The sequence below is a fragment of the Triturus cristatus genome, chromosome 6 (assembly GCF_964204655.1).
Source record: "Triturus cristatus chromosome 6, aTriCri1.1, whole genome shotgun sequence".
Taxonomy (NCBI): Eukaryota; Metazoa; Chordata; class Amphibia; order Caudata; family Salamandridae; genus Triturus; species Triturus cristatus.
In genome coordinates, this window is record NC_140589.1 from 1,312,842,630 (window position 1) to 1,312,865,615 (window position 22,986).

Genomic DNA, 22,986 nt, shown 5'->3' on the forward strand with positions numbered 1-22,986 from the left:
CTAGCCGCAGATTCCTTAACGTAGAATTATCCCCAGGGGTGAGACTGGACCCGGAAAACTTTCTTTGCCCCAGCATCCCTGCGCGCCGGGGGGTGGTACCACGTGACTCCGCCCTGACGTCGTTCACGGCGTGATGTCTGCGAGGTCACATAAGCTCCACCCCGGCGCGCTGACATCAGTTTCCTTCTTTTCCGCATGCAACGCCGATCCGGATCATGTCCCTGACCTGTTTTCAGGCCTTCTTTTCACGCTTTGCGTTGTGGGACAGTGTGCGAATGCCTTCAGGCTTTAAGGCGTGCTCGTCTTGTGCGCGTCAGATGTCGGCGACGGACCCTCATCCTATTTGCATGTGGTGTTTCGGCGAGCACCATGATTCCACGGACTGCGACGCTTGCCAGCATCTGAAGCTTACGTCCCGGCAGGAGCGCCGGATGCAACTCCTTTCGGCCCGGTTGTCCAGATCGGTGACGTCTCCGCGACCGTCCAACGCTTCCGATTCCGACATCGCTCGTCACCGAGGCCCCTAGGACGTCGCTCGCCCGTTGGTAAGTCTTATAGCTTGTCCCCGAGGCCTGGTCCCCGCTCTGCGGAGGGCGCGTGTTCTCCGCGGGACCTGCGGCCTCATTCGTAGCCACCCTACCCGCCGTTTCCCAGCGTCGGGCGTCCAGGGCCCAAATGGAGGCCTTTGCTGCGGCTCTGCAGGCTTCCTTGGCCCCTCCTCCTCTGCCTGGGACGTCCCCGGATCCCTTGCCACGTGCGGGGCCTTCTGCGGCATCGCCGGCGGCTCCGGCGCCGACGGGTTCGGCTTCAGGTTTTGAAGGTGTGGTGTCACCGGGGTGCGACCCTACGGGGTTCCCCTCTTTGGCCCACGGTGCCTCTGCCTCGCCGCAAACCCCTGAAGGGGGTCCCTGTGGTGTCGCAGGAGGTCATAGGGACTCGAGGCTCGCCCCGAGTCCTCCTCCAGAACCCGAGCTGATGCCGCTCGGGCGCCGACGGCTGTCGGCCCTGGGGCGCCGCAGGTTCTGGCTAGGGTCCGGGGCGCGTCCCCGGGTCCCTCTCGCCTCTCCATGCAGGCGGCTGCTTTATCACAGGTCGAGTCGGCTTTCGCCAGTCCGGAGCCGCCCCCGCCCCATTCTCCTAGGGCGCCATTGGTGAAGGAGGGTGACTCGGCGTCCCCTCCAGCGCTGTTCGACATCACGCCGGCGCCTGTGGCGGACTCCACGGCGCCGTGCCGGCGACGGGTCGTCGACTCATCTCCAGAGGCCCCCTCCTCTCCGGAGGTTCGTCAACTTTTTGTCTCTTCTTCCCCGGCGTCTTCCAGGGAGGGCTCTTTGCCGTCCCTGCGGCCACAGCCTTCCCCAGAGGCACCTTAGGTCCCTCACTTTTCCGTGAATCTTCCACCATTCCGGGGCTGGCCATTTCTACCTCCAGCTGGACGTGGGGATGGCCGGCTTAGTTTACAGCCGTCACCCATGGAGGAATTGCTTCCCCCCCCACAATGCCCTACAGAGGCGAGTGCAGCCTTTGCCCGGGCCATTTCCACGGCCGCTGGCATTTTGCACATGGGCGACCCCGTCACCCCATTCCCTACGGACCATTTGCTTGAGGTTCTCCATCAGGGCTCCGGTGGACAGGAGCTGCTTCTTCCATTCGAAGCTTCGCTCCATAATTCTCTTCTGGGGGCGTCCTGCCACGGGGGATCCGGTGCCCCAGTCGCCCCTCCACCGCCACCGTCCTGCTCCGCACGATCCAGTTTGCCTTTCTTGCTACCCTTCTACCCTGGGGCCTCTTTTGCAGACTGCTTTTCCTTCCTTACCTTTGGTGTTGTTTCCTCTGTCACGGGAGGCGCAGTGGTTGGATTCATGGGGGCGTAACATCTTCGCTTCCTCTAGTGCTGCTTTGCGAGCGCTCAATACGCTTTGTGTGTTGGCCAGGGCTACTTCCAGCTTGTGGGATTCCGTGGAGTCCCTTCTGTCTTGTGCCTCTCAAGAAGGTGTCTGCGCTGATCTGCGGCGCCATGTGATGGATGGCCGGGAGTTAGCCGCGTTTATTCTTCATTCGGCCCTGGATGTTTCTGATGCTCTCGGCCGCACTATGGCAAGTTCAGTAGCTCTCCGTCGCCATGCTTGGTTGAGGGATAGCGTTTTCCCTGAGAATGTTAGGGAGTGTCTGGTTGACCTGCCTTTTGATGGGGTGCTTTTGTTTAACACCCATGCGGATGCCGCCATTCAGCGGCTCCTTGCGGGGCTTCGTCCTCCTCCCCCTCCGTAAACTTGGCTTGTCGGTACTCTGCTACTTTATGGGTTGTGTTATCCCACCCTTTTTTCGGGGGTCTAGTGGTTCGGTTGGACCATCTGTGTATTCTGTGTGGGTTGGCGTGCCTTCGGGGTCCTTAGGTTGACCCCTTTGTGCGGTTGGCTGCTGGTACAGCCCTCTTGGCTTTTGTGGTTCTTTGGTTGTTGGTACACCCGTATGTGTCCTCAGGTTGGGCCTTCTGTATATTTTTAGTTTGGCTGCTTGGCAAGCCATCTGTGGTTCTATCTGCAGGTCCTTTATGTTCTTGTCCTCTGCTGCTGGATTTTTCTCTAAGAGGTGTTCCCATGTTTTCTTGGGACGTATCATACCTATGTGGGGTACTTGTAGCTATTGCATAGCTCTGTCCTGCGCGGGGATGGTATGGTCACCCTTTTTCAGGTTCCCTGCCTTTCCTGGGATGACTGTATACCGCTGGTGTGGTCTCTTGTGTCTTGTCCGGGTGCAGCTTGCGCTGCTCCAGGTTCCTTCATTCTCGGTGTTCGCTACATCGCTCAACCAGTCTGGCATGCTGTCTACAGTGTCGTGTTGTGGCATTTCCGCCTTCCTGTCTGGCATTTCAGCCTGGCCCTCTGTCCGGTGTTCCAGGGGGGCTAGGTTTCTCCTGGCTTTCCTGTGTTCTGGTTGACGGCTTGGGTTCGTCCTCCGTGTCTCCCCTTTTTCTCTTCTGGCTGGTCCCACTTCTCTACGTGGGTCGGTGGGGTTCTATTGAACGATCCTTCTTTGGGGATTGTTCTCAATTTCCCTGGCCTCTGCCCTCGGCCTGGCTTGTTCTGGTTGCACTGCTCCATGGTACTGTCACCTGCCAGCTGCGCACGCCTGCTCTGGTCCACCGCCGTGGCCCTTATTGTGTTCCCTTGTGCCTTCTTCTGGGGCTTTGCGCACCTGTGCCTTTCTTCTTATGCCTGCTTTTCTTGGCTGTGGAGCCGTTCCTGCCTTGCCTGCTTCCTTGCGGCTGATGCCTGTTCAGCTGTTCTCTATCGCTGTGTGTTTTCCTACTGCAGGCTCTGCCTCCAGTTCCACCTCTTCTCCCTGGAGTTGGGGTCGTTCTTTTCCTCCTGGGTGCTCCTCTGCGGCTGGCTGTCTGTCCGTACGAGGGTTTGTGGCCGTTGTACCTTGAATGGGCTTGGGGTCTCCTAGTCTTCCCTTCGCCTTGTTCTTGCTTACTTCTGCTTGGTGGGGGCTGGGCCGCCCTTCTTGTCCCCGTTGCACGCCCCCTGCTGGGGCCCTGTGTTTCTTCCTACTGGGGAGGTTCTCTCGCAGGCCTTCCTCCCCTCTGGGTTTGGCTAGGGTATCTATTCTACGTTAAGGAATCTGCGGCTAGTAGTCTCTATCAGATGTACAAGTTACTTACCATTGGTAATGATGTATCTGGTAGAGACGATTCTAGCTGCAGATTCCTTCACGGCCCACCCTTCCTCCCCGTTCTGCGAGGACCTTCATTTTGGTTTTCTGCACTCGCCTCCGGGTGGCTTATCGTCTGTGGGTGTCCGCTTCGCTTCGCTTCTTCCCGGACAGGATGCTTCGTTCTGCTCGATTGTTCCACCCCTTCCCTTATGATACATGGTCGGTTGGTTCATGTGTGCTTCTGTATCCCTCCACCCTGGTTTTTTCTCCAGTGTAGGGGCCTACTTTTACTCTTCTCCCTTTTACTTGCTTGGGGTTTCTGATTCCCTTGCAGGCCTCTAAGTTTTTTTTTTTTTTGCCAGTGCCTCGGCCTTTTTGCTCCTTTCAGGGGATACGGCCCTCCTTGATGGTGTCGTCTGGGGGTGAATTGCTGTTATTCCTCTGTTCCGGGCTTGTTGCCCTTCGCTGTTGTCGATTGTGATTGCAGTCTCTCTCTCTCTTCTGCTATGGTGTTTTTCACACGCTTTCTGCCTCCAGGGAGGGTGTAGCCTTAGCTTGCAAGGGTGTTCCTCGGAGCGGTGCTCTGCTCTTTCACTGCTATGGCTTTCCCCCGCTATGGCTTTTTGTACCTTAGTGCTTGGCACTTTTCCAACTGGTGCTGTTCCTCATCTTTCGTTTTTTCTCTTTTCTGTTTCACTGCTTTTTCGCACACTGTTCCCATACTCACCACAGTTTTGTTAGTGATGGCTCCGTGTCGTGGCGCGGAAAAGTTCCCCGAAGAAAACTGATGTCAGCGCGCCGGGGTGGGGCTTATGTGACCTCGCTGACGTCACGGCCATGGAAGACGTCAGGGCGGAGTCGCGTGGTCCGCCCCCGACGCGCAGGGATGCTGGGGCATAGAAAGTTTTCCTGCTCCAGTCTCACGCCTGGGGATAATTCTACGTTAAGGAATCTGCAGCTAGAATCGTCTCTACCAGATACATCATTACTGAAGGTAAGTACCTTGTACGTCATTTCACTTCACAGTGGCTCTTGAGTATGTTTCAAGACAAAGTCTATTTTTTATTCCATCTCAGTCTTTGTTAGCCTGAATGTCCTGGACTCTCTTTTCGAGTGGAAAGTCACGAAACTGAACCCTGTCCAGAATGGCTACGATGAAGGGGAGTGTCTGAGGAGTCGGGTGTGACTTTGGCATGTCAATAGTGGACTCCAAAGATGACTGCAGGTTCACTGTAGCCTAGAGGTGGTTGACGACTGCCTGGGGCTAGCGCGCCTTTAACATCAGTCATCAAGGTAGGGGGAGACTGGCACTCCAGGAGTGCTGCTCACCACTGCCATCACTTTTGTGAACACCTGAGGGGCACTGGTAAGACCAAATGGGAGCACAGCTAACTGAAAATGCTCCTGTCTCATCATGAACTGCAGTTAGTGCGGCTGGGTGGGCGGCACAGGAATATAAAAATAAGCGTCCTGCAGGTCCAATGCCACAATCCAGTCTCCAGATTACAGTGCAGACAAAATCTTAGCCAGGATGAGCATTTTGAGGTTGAGAGGGTGCTGATCTAAAATAGTCCAAAGGTCTTTCTTGGGCACCAGACGATGGGGGTGGTGGAAAGTGTGGAAGGGAAGAAAGGAATAAGGCTGAAGCCCTGCAAACTATCTGCAGGACCCACCTGCCCAAAGCGATTGTTTGCCAAATTGGAAAGAATTGAAGGATTCTGCCTCTCACTGGGTGGCTGTCCTTAAAGGCACTCTAAAGATATTTGCCAGGTGGGGTTGCAGGGGGGTGGTAGACTGGATGGAACGCTAATTGATCTTGGCCGTGTGGGTGGTGGGCATCTTAGCCACGACTGAAAATACTGCCGCGTGCCCTGCCCAGAGGAAGCTGGACAAGCTGGTGGTTAGAGGCACCTCGGCAAAAGCTGCGAAACAAGCACTGGAAAGTTTGCAGTTGGTGAGGAGGGGCAGAGAGTCCAAGAAAGCTGGCATTAGCCCTGCTCTCCTTAAAATGGTTGAGAGCGGAATCAGCCTTGGTCCCAAACAGGTGATTCCTTTCAAAAGGCATGTCTATCAAGGAGGAGTGGACTTCGCCAGAGAATCCAGTGGATTGCAGACACACATGACGGCAAATGGCAACTCTGGTGCCTATGGCCTGCCCGATGGAATTGGTGGTGCCCAAGCCACAAAAACTTGTGAACTAGGCCAAATCACAACCATTTTGGATTGCTTGAGCTAGGACAGGTCGAAGGTCTTCAGGCACCCAAGGAGGACTTGCGCCACTGAATCCCTAAGACCATGCGAGTGGCGTCCCAATAACCAGCTGGTGTTCACAGATAGGAGGGTCATACTAGTGGAAGAAAATACAAGTTCGTCAAACGTTTTCACTCGCTTTGATTCCATGTCAGGTGGAGTGGTAGGGAACGTATTTCGATTAGACCATATCGAACAGGCTTACACCACAAGGCTCTAGTGTGAAGGGTGTTGCAAGAGGAAAGCAGGGTTGCCTGGAGCAGGGCGATGGCGCCTGGCAATTTGTCGACTGACTGGGAGGCGAGAACAAGTTTAAGCCGAGTCCACAATAACGTGACTGTCAATACCTCGTTAAATCGGAGAAGGGGCTCAGAAGAAGTCTGTCTTGGTTGAAAGACTTCCGTTAACAGACTTGTTTTGACCTCCAAAGTGGGGAGATGGAGATCAAGAACTATGGCTGCCCTACACATCACCATGGCGTAAGAAGCGGATTTCTCCTTGGCTGGTCCAGGGGGAGACAAAAGAGCTATCTCTGGGAAGGTATTGATGCCACTAGCTTCCTGTAAGCCTCGTGCCAAATAATCACTAAAGGGTTGGGCGAACTCATCATTCAGGTCATACTCATTGGCAGAGTCTGTCCCAAAAAGTCAAAGCTGTGTGTGCTGCCTCTATTGTGGGTGTGGAAAATCCAGTGGGGGAAGTGGCCCCTTGGGCGGAATTAGGAGTGACTTTGGTCAATGTTATATTGGCACCGACTCGACATTGGAGAGACCAATCGGGTCCACCTCCTCCGGCGTACTTGAAGTTGGGATTGGAGTCGATGTAGCCAGCGCAGTTTGCGGGGTTGGAAGTGGAGCCGGAGGCAGTATGGGCTCGGAGGTTCCAACTGGCCATGAGGACATACCCATCGGTGGATTCTAGATGGAAGACCTTTAGGCTCCTTGAGGCTTGAAGGTGTGCCAGTGGCAGTGGGCAAGGATCTGAAAAGTTGAAGTGTAGCTGTGTTGAACTTTTCGTTTTGAAAATCAAGTTGTGCCACCATGAGTAGGGGGATCGGCTTAGAAGTAGGCTGACTTCGGGAGTGAGATCAAGAACAATGGTGCCGCCTCCATGCCTACGAAGGCGATGCAATGGAGCGGAGTCCTGCTTCGATTTCTAGTGCTTCTTTTTTGGATTTACATAAGGACTTGGACCATCATGAACCGCGGCCTTTTGAGTGACTTCGGAGACTCAGAGAGCAGTAACATGACAGGGATTGAACCTTGGATGCAGGGAATGACTTGGAGCAGCCACATCATGGAGTTTTCTTTTGTGCTTGGCAACATAAAGCTTCACCTCACAGTCCCAAATGACCTTTGGGTTTATCTACACGCAATCGTTGCAGGCTTTTGAGTAAAGGCTCAACCTCAACCATCACAGACATTCCTGATGAATTTCGGTCACAGATATATTTTTACAAGAATATCTACAAGGCTTAAAACCTGCTGTTTGGGGAGGGGACGACAGCTCTCGCACCATGAGAAGAATTCTGAGGTAAATAGTCTCCGAGAGACACAAAGACATAGATATGGATCCTCATCTGATGGCGTGGAAAGAATAGAACTGGAGTCAGTGCATGGCAACACTGCCAGGAAGTGGCGCCTATTTAGGTCCCGAAAGTCATTTCTGGAGTGGAACGGCATCAGGGAGGATCTGCAAGGCGTCATCTTCCAGGAGGCAGAGCTACTGCTGAAACGTTTCCAGATCCATTCTAATGCCTGGGGAATATTCAGAAGGTGAGGAATCTATGGCTGGAAATCTCTATCAGAAGATAGTTAGTGACTGAAGGCAGGTCACTGATTATACACAGTATTTGAAGGCGGTAGGTGAGGCCCATTCTTATGGTACTAGAGCAGGAGTAATAGCCCCTAAAACCAAAACTTCTGTTTTTGGTATTGTCAACTGCTCTGCATTGTAGATTGTAGATGTGTGAGGATATCCCTAACTTGTTGGTTATCATATTGTTCAAGAAGATTCATATATTTAGTTGTGTCTCATCAGCGTACATAATGTAACCTACATTTTCTGGACTATTCACTATTGCCTTAAAAAAGAACACTACTCGACTGGCTGCAAGTGGAGAGATTTGAGGGTGGGCTGTGATGACCAAGTTTGAGTCTTACTGCATGTTTTTGGACTGCATCAAATGTTCTAGTGAATTTCCTGTGACATACAAGTGTTCTTGTCAGAGATTAATGTGACCAACACAGTCCAAGTCAGTGCACTACAACGAGGCAGGGCAGTTGTTTTGTCTTATGTTAGAATGGCTATTACGTTCTAAGGGATAATTTGCGCTCTTAAAATATTAAAACAGTAAGAATTGTCTTTTAGCGTTTACAAACTCGCAAGGAAGATAGACTTAAAACTGGGACAGTATTAATGGCAAAGGCATCTATCTATCTGTGCAGAGGCAGAAACCATTCCCATCACTGGATCTGTTCTCATACATGTCCAGATGGTACATTCAATAGAATCTTAAAAGTGACTCCTTTTAATAGCTGATGAACAGCCTTTGCTTGTGTGCAAGTCTAGAAGTGCAAAAGGAATCTTGTTCTAAAAAATCACTGCATTAATAAAACAGGAAATAATAAAGTGTAATAAATAATGACATATGTGGAGCAGGAAAACACTTGTAAAAGGGCAAAACCATCAATTATGACTGCAAAACTTGCATGGCTGAGTATGCAGTTGCTGGATCCTCATCCACAATGGGAGAAAAGGGGAAGGAATGGAAATGTTGTGTAATGGAATATGTACAGAGACCTCTTTGCTTAGGTTAATTGGACAATTTGCTGAGTTTTAGGTTTTCACAAAAGTATTAAGGCTACACACCAAGCTGAAAATCCATAAACAAAAAAAACATTTAGGAGAACCAAATGTGTTTCATAAGGAATAAACGTGCTTGTGGATTTCAATGGTTATAACATGAAACCTATCCATGTGCACACTTCAGTGAAATGCTGTTTAAATTCCTTCTTTATCCAAGATCTTCGGTTTCTGCTGTGAAAAGGTCTGCAAGATCTGCTACTGTCAAGACTGAGACTTCTGACTGCTTCATAGAAGAGCTGGTGTGGCTGCAAAAGAGCATAATTAACCTGATTAATCTAGGATTTATATCTAGTAGATAAATGATAGGCTGTTTACTTGAACATTATGATACTACAACAATGATTAAATCAATCGATGCATTTAGATGGAGCCACATACTCTACAGACTTATTTAGCGTCACCAATGCAAAAACAGTCAAAAAGGCATATGGTTTATCAGGACATTAAAGGCTAACTAGAAATTAACTACTCACACAAACCTTCTACTAAGACATTCAATGTAAAAGGATAACTAATGAAGGCCCATGAAATGTATTGAGTGTGTTCAAAATCGATAGTAGGAAAGAATGGAGTTTACTGTAACTGTGCATTTGTTTGCCATTTATTTTCTGAAGGCAGAGCCTGAGCTTAATCTGCTATCAGAAACCACTGACTTGCCGGCCCATCTGTCACATGGGCAGTCAGTTGATAGTGATTGTCCCCCGCCCTATTTAGGGCAGGTCGACCATCAGTAGTTTTGCCAAACTGGGACTGCCATGCAGTACATGGTGGTTCAGGCAAGGAAAAGTTCACAATGGCCCCACCGTGCAGGAAGAAAACTCCCTGCATGGTGGGGCCATAGCTATTTGGTTATCCATGCATTAACTCCTGCCTTTGAGCTTATTCTTACAACAAAATACTTTGTATAGTGAGTGAATCAAACGTAGGGCCTGCTTGGAAAACATTCAGTGGCTTCCGCAATGCTTGCACAGCAGTGGCTCCACTGAAGACACAAAGATGCTAGGCATCCAAAACAGGCATATCACAATATTCGGGGCAGTCCTCTACCAGGGGAGTGGAAGATATTGCCTCAGCTGAACTTGGCCGGCCAGCAGTCAACCGTCTGGAGTTTAGAAGACCCCTAAGACTTTTCAACGTCATTATTAAGTGACACAGTTTACTCCTATGGGACATGACTCAAACCTTTGTTTGTGGTCACCTTACGAATCTGAAAATAACTGGCATCAGGGTGCATATATTGAATGGGCAAAATGGAAACTAGGTAAATAATTGGAAGTTTTTGGCATATGACCTGAAAGCTGTGAAGTATAAAGTGAATGCTCTTGGAAAATGACCCTTGTGCTTGCATAAGTAATTGGTTAAAAAAACTAAAACACAACAGCATCTGCCTACAGCACATTACATTTGGAAGTTGTTAACAAATGTTTTCAAGGTGTAAAATAACACCAGCATAAGAGTTTTGAAATCTGCTGTACTAAGTTCCATCTGAGGGTGAAATATTTGTCCAGATCTGTGAAATAGGATCTTGAAATCTATCTATGCCTGCACACGACAAAGTATCACAGAAGAGGAGTGGGCTTCCGTCCTCTCTGCGCGCCGGCCCAAGCACACCAGCAACTTGCCGAAAGCCATCAAGAACCTCATGCGATGCCACCTTGGCTCTCCTTAAGCACAACCCAGCAGCAAGAGCCCGACCACAGGCCAGTTGTTACATAGAGAAGCTCAGGCTCACAAAATGCAAGCAATTGGAGTGCAAATGGCGAACTAGTCACAACACCACATGTAAAGACACCTTCAAATCAGCCCTAAGTATCTATCAACAGCAGATACGGAACACCAAGCACATAGCTCTTGCAGATTAGATCGATGCCTGCACTAACAGCAACAAATAAATCTTTGGCATCCCCCACCTTCACCAATGGACTCCTACAGATCAGTGAAGTACAAACATCCATCATCAACGCCTCCATCGACTGAGCCACATTCCCGGACATCTGTAAACATGCCACCGTCATTCCTCTGCTTACGAAAACATGCACTGACCCAGCAATCTCCCTTCTACCATATCCAGCACAGGTCTTCGAGAAACTAATCAACCAACACCTCAGCAACTACCAGTTCCTCGATGTCAAGCAGTCCAGATTCAGGCCCAACAACAGTACATAAACAGCACTCATCACAGACAAGATTAGCATGAGCCTTGACAGAGGATAAACAGCAGCTCTCATCTTCCTGGATCTATCAGCAGTACTTGACATGGTCTCACACCCTATCCTCATCAGCTGCCTGCACAAAATTGGCATCCAAAGACCCGCTCTCCGCTGAATCTGCTCCTTCTTAATGGATAGACCACAAGCATTTAGTCTGGCAACTTACTCCTTAGAAGCCCGCAAACTCATCTACGGAGTGCATCAAGATTCATCGCTGGGCCCTACCCTCTTCAACATAAACATGATCCTTCTGACGACTTCATCCGCACACATGACAACAACATTCTCACCAACGCCAATGACACACAACTCATACTACCCCTCTTGGACAAGACCCCCAACACAGGGAACAAGTTCCCCGCTAGCATGGCCAAATTTGCTAAATGGATGAAACCCAAGTGTCTCAAGCTCAACACAATAAGACAGAAATAGTGATCTTCGGCAAAAACACCTCACCATGGGACTCCAACTGGTGGCAAGCTGATCTTGGATCCACACCCAACACCCATGCCAGGACCCTCAGAATAAACATCAACAGCAAACTGTACATGACCGCACAAGTCAACATCGTCACTGCATCCTGAAAATGTTGAGAAAGATCTTCAAATGGCACCCAAGCAACACTAGAATAACTGTCAATCACAACCTAGACACTAGCAAGTTGTACTATGTGAACATCCTCTATGATGAGATCACCAAGCAACTAACTAGAAGCCTAGAAACCATCCACAATAATAATGGGGTGACCCACAAAAGTCCAAGGACTTGGGTAACGTTTGGTATAGAAAACAATGGTCCTATACAATTTTGAGCTTGCACTTTAGTTGTGAGAGGTATTCATCAAATAAACCTATATCAGGTAAATATAGAATTCGCATTATATCATTAATTTACCCCATTTTCCTACAAAAGCCAAACATGTATATCCCCAAGAGACACAAAGGCACAAAAGTATATCTCAAACAGTGTCTATTTTATTTCTTAATCATTAGTTTAAAAAATATATATTTATATCACAGATCATCATAATCAATGTTACATTAGAGAAAAAGGTTGCTCCAAAGGGAGTGTGAAGAAGGTAAGTGCTTGTGAAGTAGGACAAATATGAAGGAGGGGAATCCTTCATATCTGTCCTAATACAACATTTGTTAGTCCACAAAAGAGGCCATCTTCTTTTAGAACAAAGCCAGGATGCACTCTGTTAATTGGACACTTCTGTGTTTTGGAAAAAACTGGCCAAGTGAATGCGGCTGGATCCTTCGGCTCCTAGTGTGATACCCTTCTGGTAGAGAGAACAATGGTGATTAGACAATGACCATGACAACGGAAGCAACCTTGATAGCTAATGGATCAATAGACGGTAGGGGAGCTGACTTGACTATCTCCAACATGGCTTGCATGAAGGCTGCTGTCTGGAAACATCAGTAAAAGGCACCAGAAATGTTGGTTCAAGATTTAGGAGCACAGACATCAGCTCTGAAGAAGTCAAAGTGGCCTTTCCCTCCAGTGGGACTTGCTGTCTGGATGACAAAAGCAAAGCATTCTTATTTTTGTTCTTATGCTGTTTAAGTTGATAGGATTTCTCCTATGATAATTCTCACTTCTGAGGAGACTGGAGAAGAATTGCAAGAAGGTTTCTACCAGCGGGCATTTGCCAAGAATAGTTTTGTCTATCGTTGCTCAAGACTTTGGAATGCAAAACAAAATAATTTCAGTCCCAATCTAACAGAGCATTAGCACCCTATGTACTAGCGGCACAAGATTTCCTTTTGATAGGAGACTTTAACTACCACTCCGATGCTGCCTATGATCCCGATGTTTCTATTCTGCTAGCAAGTCTTGAAATATTAGACCGTCCTCTGACAAGGACCGACCCTACGCATTCAGCAGGGCACACGCTAAACCTCATTTTCTCTACTGTTAGGCTACCACAAGTTGACTCCACAGCCATTAATTTGGATGATCGCTTTCTGATCAGTTTTCAAATCCCGATCATGACCCTCCCCGATAAACCTAAGGCCCAAAATGAATCTATTTCAAGACCTGGGAAAAACATCACTCGGAAGTCCTTTCAAGCAGTTTTTTCTATTTCCACGACAGACGACTCACAAGACAAACTCAGCACTAGCACGGTTTAATGACTCCCTCATCCATGCATTTGATACCGTGGCTCCCTACAAAACATTCTCTAGAAAGAACTTTGGATCCAACAAACCTTGGTTCTCGTGTAAAACAAATTAATAAAAGGCTTGGGCCTAACTGGAGGATGTCAAAAACAGTGCAGATAAACAAATATTTAAAGAAGCTTTACGCTCATATCATGCCAAAATAAAGATAGCATGCAGACAACATACTGTCAACAAAATAGAGCAGGCAGGCAACTCCTCTAAGGAACTATTTAAAATCTTAAACACCTTTGTCAAACCCAAGGCATGTTCCTCTGATACTCCAGCTTCTCAAACATTTTGTGACACTTTGGCTACCCATTTAAAACTAAAATTGACATCTACAACAGTTTTCATGCCATGATCAATCCATATACTGTTATAACACAATATTCTCTCTCGATGGTACTAGAAAGATTTGAGCCTATTTCTCAAACACAGATGCTGGACTTACTAGCTAAAGCAAAATTGAGGTCCCCTTCCGATCCTTGTTTTTCACAGGTTATTACACTCTTTTTCCCTTCACTCCTTTCCCCTTTTCTTGCTCTCACTATTACAGCATTGTGTAACCAATCTCTGACCCAAGCCACTGTCCTAAGATTATAGAAAGCAGCTCATGTTACACCCATCAATAATAAACCAACCGCAGACCCCAAGGACCCAACCAATTACGTCCCATATCTCTCCTCCCTCTGTTGGGAAACTTTCTGGAGACCAATGTCAACAAACAGCTCTCAGCCTACTTAGAGAGCAACAGTTTGCTGGACATCTCTCCATCAGGCTTCCGACCATCCCACATAGACACTATTAGGCTATCCCTGGATGCCGGACATCCTGCCATGCTGGTTGTGCTTAATTTGTCAGCAGCGTTCAATACCATCTTCCACTCTATCTTGATGCAGCATCTCCAGCAGATCAGTATTCAGGGATCTGCCCTCAACTGGTTGGTGGACTTCCTTAAAGATAGGGTCAAAACAGTTTCTATGGGTACATTCCACTCCAGCACCATCCCCCCGAACAAGGGAGTTCCTTAGGGGTCCTCATTGAGCCCCACACTTTTTAACACCTATGTAGCACCCTTAGCCCAACTAGTTAAGTCCTTCAGGTTTAAGACATTTTTGTACACAGACGACACTCAGTTGGTCATTTCGTTTGGGCAGGTCACTGAGAATGTTAGACAGAGATTCATCACCTGCATGAGCGAGTTTGCCATCTGGATGTCCTTCAACTGTCTTCAACTTAATAGGGGCAAGACAGAGATTCTTTGGTTTGTCAAATCTCAGCTCTATTGGACGGAGGATTGGTGGCTGGCAGAACTTGCCCCCATCCCTTTGCCCAGTAGAACCGCTAGAAACCTGGGCATACTCATAGATGACCAAATATCAATGCAGGACCAGTTCACCTCCTTTTTTTATTTTTTTATTTCTTTATTGGTATTTTCTTTATTTTAACATGACTGACTGCGCGTATTCATACAAACATATTTAGAGGTTCATGACAGAGATAGAAATCCCATGTATTAGCTAGTATCAACTAGTGTGAGAATATATAATCAACACTAAAGTGCCGTACACCCTTATAAACATTTACATCGGGCAGGAGCTTATGCACAAGCGCCTCTGCGTGCCGTTGCTCACTGTTTAACTAGATCATTGTTTGTTGATTGGTGTCATTACTATCCACCTTTTACTCTTAACATTTCTTATCAGTGCAGCTATGACAGGGTCTTGCGTATGCATACCATATACATGCAAATCATTGCCGTTCAAGCTTATTCGACAGTTTACTGCATAATAGGAGAAGGGGTTTGAATGATAATAAAGTGCAAACAATCACCATCAATGAGTACCAGTAAGTCTCATTTTTTAAAAGATATACAATACAAACTGAAATTTAACTTATAAAGAGAACTCCCGCCATCCATTAAATACAAAAAATATCAAGTGCGCATGTTTGAGTACGAAGGTGCATTATCGGCGCATTTCTATACAACCATGTATGAGATAGGTAGTTGAAGTAGTACATACATCGGGGCGTGGTAATTCGCCAACAAAGAGGGCCTTTGTGTCTGAGGATAGATGCAGTGTAGGTGACTATCCATGGCAAACAAGGGGGGGGGACAACATATATTTGCTCTACATACTTTGGGACATGTTAACTCCACCTATCTGGGAAACGGGGAGACTGAAGGGTGTGTCACTAATTAACTGTTGGGGCGGTATCGACTATTGTGGAGTTGCTGGTCTGTAAGGCAGTGAGCAATGTTTCCCAGCTCTGCGCAATGGGAAATTTACGAAGTCCTGCTGTCTCCTCTCTGTGCAGCGCCGAGGACCAGTTCACCTCCATATGTGGAACCTGTTTTGGTACTATGCGTCTCCTCAAGAAAATCTTTCAGTGCTTCAGTTGAGCTCACGTAAAACACTCATCCAAGCTCTAATCATCAGCCGCTTGGATTACGGCACTGCCCTGATCCTCACCTCTAATGAATCCCTTTTATCGAAGCGGTAAGTTGTACAAAACACTGCTGTTTGTATGGTAAACAACTTGACTCCAAGGACCCCATCAGCCCCCACACTCAGAGCCCTACATTGGCTTCCCATCTGTGAGAGCACTGGTTAAACTCCTCTGCCTGACCCATAAATCCTTGTCAGGCTGTGGCCCAAAATACCTTCAGAATGGACTTATTCCTTACGTTCCAAACAGGACTTTGTGATCAATTTCTGTTATGTCCCTGACGTATTCACACTGCTAAACATCAGGACCAAGCCTTTTCTTATCTTGGCCCACTCCACTGAAACAAACTTCCTCTGTTCATACGTGCTTGCTCAAGTAGATCTGAATTCCAAAAACACTTCAATACCTGGTTGTTTTAATGCTGCCTCTACTCCATCTACCTGCCAATCATGCGCCGAGATGTCCCTATGGGAAAGAGTTGTGCGCTACAGCAAGACTCAAATAACATAACATAAACATGTGCTTATCACTCCTGCTAGAATTGTGATGCAATGTCCGACACCATATGAATGTGCTGTGTGAGTTCTTGCAAGTGAAACTTGACTTTATCCTCCAATCCTATGAGGTGAAAATCGCTGTTTTTAAGAAGAAGAAAAAAAAAGTATTACGTTTAAAGAAGTTGGAAAACCAGCAGGGGAAGAGAAGGACCTGCATCTGGGAGGTGTAAATAAAAAAGGAATAACAGCAGCATATTGAATGTGAGCTAATGAGGAGAGAAGAGGTTTTACCTACTGACACAGTATACACAGAATAAAAAGATACAAAAGAATCATGCACCTAAAGACATTTTGAAATTATACTATCAAGCTTCCCTCTACAGTTAGATCATACTATTACTGTATGCACATAACACAACTGTGTTCTCAAAGTAAAGTTGAACTTAATTCAATGTTTTAAATTCTACGTTATTAGTTTACTGAATCGTGTAGCGACCACTGTACCTTCTGTCTGCAGTTTTCAACATGGCTTGCATCCTCTCTTCTATTGTTGCTTTTATCAGGAACTTATGAACAATGGTGGGCCTGGAAGCAGAAGAAGAATAAAATCATTGATAAGCATATTTATAATTTTGATTCAGCATTTTTGTTTATTCATATTTAATGTGTAACAAATGTATTGGTCAAGTACAATTTGCAATACAAACAAAAATGTACCACTCACGATTGGAAAGAAAAGCCTCAGAAGTCAGAAATGGCAGTAACTTACTTGTAATCATAGGCTTCCACTGTGGGTATCTTCTTTAAATTCACAAATATTACAGAATGTTTGCCTATATGCCAGACACTGGAACACATTTAAATTAAGAAATATCTCATTTAAAATGGATTTAACAAAGGACACAGGACCCTCCAAAAGCAACATTTTCTGATATGCCATTTTCATATCAAAATACATTTAATCAAAATTCATTGTTCACACTAAAGACATAAAGGCTGTTTTAACTTGCAATTAAACAATCACTGACAATACCAATTGTTAGAAATTTGTATAGTGAAAATGTCTTCATAGAAAATACTATTTATTATTTGGGTTTCTACAGGGTTGTCTGTAATTACTTCACCGCTATTTACACACGGAGTCAATAGCAGTTCGTGATGGAGGTGAAAGTTATAGCTAGTTTACTGAACTATACCTGTATTTTAGTGGGGTTTTTAAACATAAGCTTGTGTCTTATTCCAAAACCTAACTATAATGTCACTTTACTGCTGTTTGTTCCCAGGGAATATAGTTATATATACATTGGGATTTCAGTTGTTTATTTACAGAATTTTATTTTTAAATTCAATTGTTAATTTTTTTTAATTGTAATTTACTTTACAGTTTATTTTTAATTCAATACTTAAATCCCATTTTTTGTCTGGTTTAATGGGATGATTTTATGTGTATGACTTAATGTATGTAATGCTTAAATTTACTTTTAATTGGCGGGAGGGGTGAACCCTACATTTGCAGTACCTCTGCGCGTCAGAAGGTGGCGTCGGTCGGCTCTGCGTCCGTCGTCGGCGACATGGTCGCCGGGATGACGTCGCGGCAGCTACTCAGACGCTGCTCTCGCACGTTGACATCAGTTCTGTACACGATTTTCCGCACCAGAAACACAGAGCCATGCAAGACACTGACCAATGGTGCACAAAACTAGGGCCCTGAAGGGATGTTCTTAACCCTAGAAATCAGTTCGCAGAACGGGGAGGATGGGTGGGGCGGTAAGGAATCTATAACTAACTAATGTTTCTTACAGATATATCATTACCGAAGGTAAGTAACTTGTGCATCAGAAAGAAACACGTTAGTTATAGATTCCTTACCTTAGAATAGATACCCCAGCAATACCAACCCCGGTGGTGGGTCAGCGAACCAAGCTCACACCAGAGATTCCTGGAGAACAGAACGGCCAAAGAAGCCATCTCTCCGGATTTGGCTGTCCAGGCAGTAGTGTTAGGTGAACGTGTGCAGCGATGCCCACGTGGCTGCCTGACAGATGTCATTCAGAAGCACTCCCCTTCCCAAGGCAGTAGTGGCTGCCGTCGCCCTGGTGGAGTGAGCGTGTAGCCCGACTGGAGGCTCCTTTTTAGCTAGAGAGTAACAAGCCTTAATACACAACACAACCCTTCGAGAAATGGTGCATTTGTATACGGCCCGAACCTTCTTTGCACCCACGTAACCAACAAAAAGTTGATCATCCACCCGGAACTGTTTTGTGCGACAAAGATAGAAGGAGAGCGCACGTTTTGGGTCCAGACGGTGGAGCCTCTCTTCTTCCTTTGAAGGATGCGGAGGCGGAAAGAAGGTGGGCAAAGTAATGGTCTGCCCGATGTGAAAGGCAGTGACCACCTTAGGAAGGAAGGATGGCGGGGCCGGAGAACCACCCTGTCCGGATGAACAGATAGGAAAGGAGGTTTTGAAGAAAGAGCCTGGAGCTCACTCACTTTTCTAGCAGAAGTGACGGCTACCAGGAAAGCAGTCTTAAGAGTCAGAAGGCGTAAAGGACAGCTATGCAGTGGCTCAAAGGGAGCACACGAGATAGGTTAGCACAAGGTTCAAGTCCCACTGAGGCATAACAAAGGGGATTGGAGGAAAAAGATGCGTTAAGCCTTTTAGGAAATGGTTAACTAACGGAGACTCTTGAAAAGAGAAGGTTGATCAGGCAACCGAAGGAAGGCAGAGACGGCTGAAAAATAGCCCTTGATAGTGCCCAGAGCAGAGCCCTGCTGGGCCAAAGAGAGAAGAAACAAGAGTACTTCAGAAAGTGGGGTAGAAAGGGGATCCACAGCCTTTGCTGTGCACCATGCCACAAATTTGTTCTACCTACAGGCGAATACCGTCTTAGTGGAGGGACGACTGGCTGCCAAGATTACATCACAGACTTCAGGAGGCAGGTCGAAAGACTTCAACTGCCGCCGCTCAATCTCCACACAAGGAGGTGGAGACTGGACAGGTTTGGGTAGAGAACTGTTGCGCAGGTCTTGTCTGCCCTCGATCCGCAAGAATGGATGGTAGTGTTGTGTAAGTAACTTGTGCATCAGAAAGAAACACGTTAGTTATAGATTCCTTACCTTAGAATAGATACCCCAGCAATACCAACCCCGGTGGTGGGTCAGCGAACCAAGCTCACACCAGAGATTCCTGGAGAACAGAACGGCCAAAGAAGCCATCTCTCCGGATTTGGCTGTCCAGGCAGTAGTGTTAGGTGAACGAGAGAGATAGAGCGAAATAGAAAGAGGGAGAGAGAGAGAGAGGGAGGGAGAGAGAGAGAGACAGAGGGAGGGAGGCAGACAGAGACAGACAAGAGGGAGACAGACAAGAGGGAGACAGAGGGAGGGAGGGAGACAGAGGGAGGGAGGGAGACAGAGAGAGTGAGACAGAGGGAGACAGAGAGAGGGAGGGAGACAGAGAGGGAGGGAGACAAACAGAGTGAGGGAGACAGAGAGAGATAGAGAAAGGGAGCAGGCCGGAGACAGAGCGAGAGAGAGAGAGATAGATAGATAGATAGATAGATAGATAGATAGATAGATAGATAGATAGATAGATAGATAGATAGATAGATAGATAGATAGATAGATAGATAGATAGATAGATAGATAGAGAGAGATGTGTGAATGCCGGGTCTGGTGGCTTAGTGGACGAAGGCGTCCGCTGCAGGGGCCTGTGTTCAACATCATGGTCATAATTTTTTTTTTGCTCTAACCCCGCCCCCACAGGTGCGGCCACACTGTAAATTTGGCCCCCGAGAGAAAGTTTGTGAGTACCCATGGCCTAGGATAAAGGTAGTTCCAAAGTCTTCTTTTTCTAGGATGAGACAGTAACTTTTTTTGCTTCCTTCAGAAAAAAATATGCATTCACAATTTGGGAAAAATCTTACTGATTTCTAATTTCTTAGGCTTATGCTGAAGGTAAAGGCAGTATACATATTCCCTATACAATATGCAGAAATCTTATCACAGATCAGCCAAGGTTTGGAGAGAGATATTTTTCACTTTAATAGGTGTGTCAACCATCAAAATAAAGATGAATTCCTACAGTGTCAGTCCCACTAAACAAGGAGAAAACAACTGAGTGTTACCCTCCTGTTAGACTGACTGGGAAGTTTGTGGAAGAAAAATAAATTACTGAAGAGAAAAAGCTATCCTTGATTAAAAAAAGATTGTGATTGGGACTAGCTACAGAGGATTCCCTTCTTTCACTGACATGGTAGGAAATCTGCAGCCTTGAATCCACAAAGAGGAGTGGAGCTCAGAGACTCTCCCACTAACTGGTTGAAGTTTGGGGCACATAATCAGGTGGATAGAATATTCTAAGAACTAAGCAGTGACTGTGTAAAAATGAATGTTAATTGTCACAGTTATGTCACAGGACTACAAAGTATTCCCAGCCTGACAACAGGAAACAATTCAAGCATATTAATCTATGAAAGAGCAAACCCTGGAGAACCGTATTTGTCCTGAGACTGTCTGGCACAGAACACCCAGACTAGGAGGACAATCTAAATTCAGACCTTATTCTGTCAATGGTCTGCTACAGATGTGCGGACTGTAATGCATAGTTGAAAAGACATCTGAGAAACATTTGAAATAAACGTAGGTGCATAAAAAGGTGCACCGATGAGATTTGTGTCAAGAAATAGGAGGGCATAAACATTGAAATGGGGATGCACAGAACAAGATCAAGTTTTAGGAGGGCCAAATGCCCCCTGGGTAGCCAACACCTGCCTTGCAACACCTTCGCCATGCACGAAGGTTAGCCACGGGTCCTGGCTACGCTGGGTCCCTCGTTGGCCCCCTACTGCCCATGCGTGGCCAACCCTAAAGACTATGCATCGTGAGGCATTGACTGCAGGGCCTGGCTAAGTGTCTAGGGCCGTCTTAACAGCAATTTTGGCCCCCGGGCAAAGCAGTGCCCTGGGCCCTGCCTACACAACCACTCGCAGGAATAAAAATGTTTAACGGAAAATGTGTGTTAACTTCTGGTATGCATGGGGCCCCTTTGCGGGCCCCCGGGCAACTGCCCAGTTTGACCATGCATTAAGACGGCACTGTATGTATCCAACCCTCCTGCGGGCAGCCAAACCCCCAACACACACTGCCAAAGACGCAGTGAGGGTTGGCCGCAGGGCCTGTCCTATAGCCAGGGCCTATGTCCAACCCTTCAGGGTGGCCAGCCTCCACAGGAGGCTAACCCCAGCAGACTGTCTCCCTCCAGAAGACTGACAACCTATGTGGAGTTGGCTGCAGGGCCTGGAATGTGCACCCCCCCACACTCTGCAGTCAGTCAACAATAAAAATAGTTTTCTACACTTTCAAGATGGCTGCCATATTGTGTCATTCAACCTACATACAAAAATACTGACTGACATGTATCTCACTGTCAAAAGCTTACTGCAAATATGTTGGGGTCTAGGATAGTAGGACATGCTGCATTTACACATTTTGAGAGGTAGATACTATTGTAAAATCATTTTTGTCGTCAATATTTAACAACCTATACAATTCAAGTCTATATTTTCATCAGAGACCAATTGTCTCTCTCCAAGTGGGTGGGAACACTGTTGTGAGTTTGAGAGCTATAATGTACTTTAGTATAGGTTATACTGCATAACATAAGGGTGATCATCAAATCCAGTACCTGCATTTAGTACACCAATCCTCAGATTTGTTGCTATGAAATATTTGCCTAAGACTAAGAAACAAAAGATGGAAGAGTTACTTACCTTCGGTAACAATATATCTGGTAGAGACACAGTCTAGCCGCAGATTCCTTAACTTAGAATATCTCCCCAGGCGTCAGACTGGATCCGTAAAATCTTTTTTCCCCCAGCAATATCTCTGCACGCCGGGAGGTGGCGTCGCCCAGCTCCGTCCTGGCGTCATCCACGGAAGTGACGTCAATGGAGCCTTATAAGCCCCTCCCGGAGTGCTACAGAAACCTTTTCTGCGCCACAACGCGGAGCATTGCAAAAAACTGCGATAGCATAGGGAACAGTGTGTGTTAAAAAAGAGCAAAATCGTTGAAACAACAACGATAAGTAACATGAAAATGAGACTCAAATCATTTGGAATGAGAAACAATAGGAAGTAGAAAAAGCACCCAGTACTCTGAGGGACTGAAGGGAGCTCACAGAGCACTTGCTGCAAGCAAGGGCCCAACAAATTGCCAAGTGGTGCCCCACCTCGAGGGGGTAACTGCTGCGGCACAAAAGATATGACAAGCCAGGCACAACTTGTCACCACAGGAGGGAAATTAAAAGAACCACAATATCGAAGCAACATGTAGCAAGACAAGTGACTAGAAGTGAACGACCACCAGAAAGTTCACTACACACACCCTCCAGCGATTGAATGACTGTACCACCAAAGACAACCCAACCCAACCAACAGCCAAAGAAAAAAGGAGGCACATGCGTGGGCGGTGGGAGGGAATAAAAAACAGAATAGCTCCACGCGTGAAGAACACAGGTGGAGCAACATGAGTAGGCAGTGAAAAGTATAGACCTTGACCACCTAAAAACGTGGACGGAGTGGAGAGCCAAAGGGCTCGAAAGCCGAACACCCCCCCTGCGCCAAAGGAAGGTGCGAGAATACGCCACCAACCAAACACAAGAACGGAGGGGAGGCTGAAGGGCCCCACGCAGGAGAACACACCTTACCCCAGAGTGAGGTGCAAGAGCACACCTCCAGAAGACCAAGGCCAAAAGAGAAAGGCTAGGTGGAAAAACACAATTTGAAAAGGCCTTCGCAGAGCGGGGAGAATGGGCGGGCGTTAAGGAATCTGCAGCTAGACTGTGTCTCTACCAGATATATCGTTACCGAAGGTAAGTAACTCTT

At 47.0% G+C, this 22,986-nt stretch overlaps 1 protein-coding gene across 1 annotated transcript in view; it reads right to left on the reverse strand.

Moving 5' to 3' along the window:
- Positions 1-7,081: 7,081 nt before the first annotated feature.
- Positions 7,082-22,986, reverse strand: part of SHPRH (SNF2 histone linker PHD RING helicase) — a 763,974-nt gene continuing 748,069 nt past the window's right edge. The window contains exons 29-30 of the mRNA XM_085612283.1: positions 16,609-16,689; positions 7,082-9,023 (exon numbers count right to left, since the gene is read on the reverse strand). Coding sequence (XP_085468409.1) covers positions 8,927-9,023; positions 16,609-16,689 — 178 coding nt within the window. The 3' untranslated portion in view covers positions 7,082-8,926. The remainder of the gene's footprint in view (positions 9,024-16,608; positions 16,690-22,986) is intronic.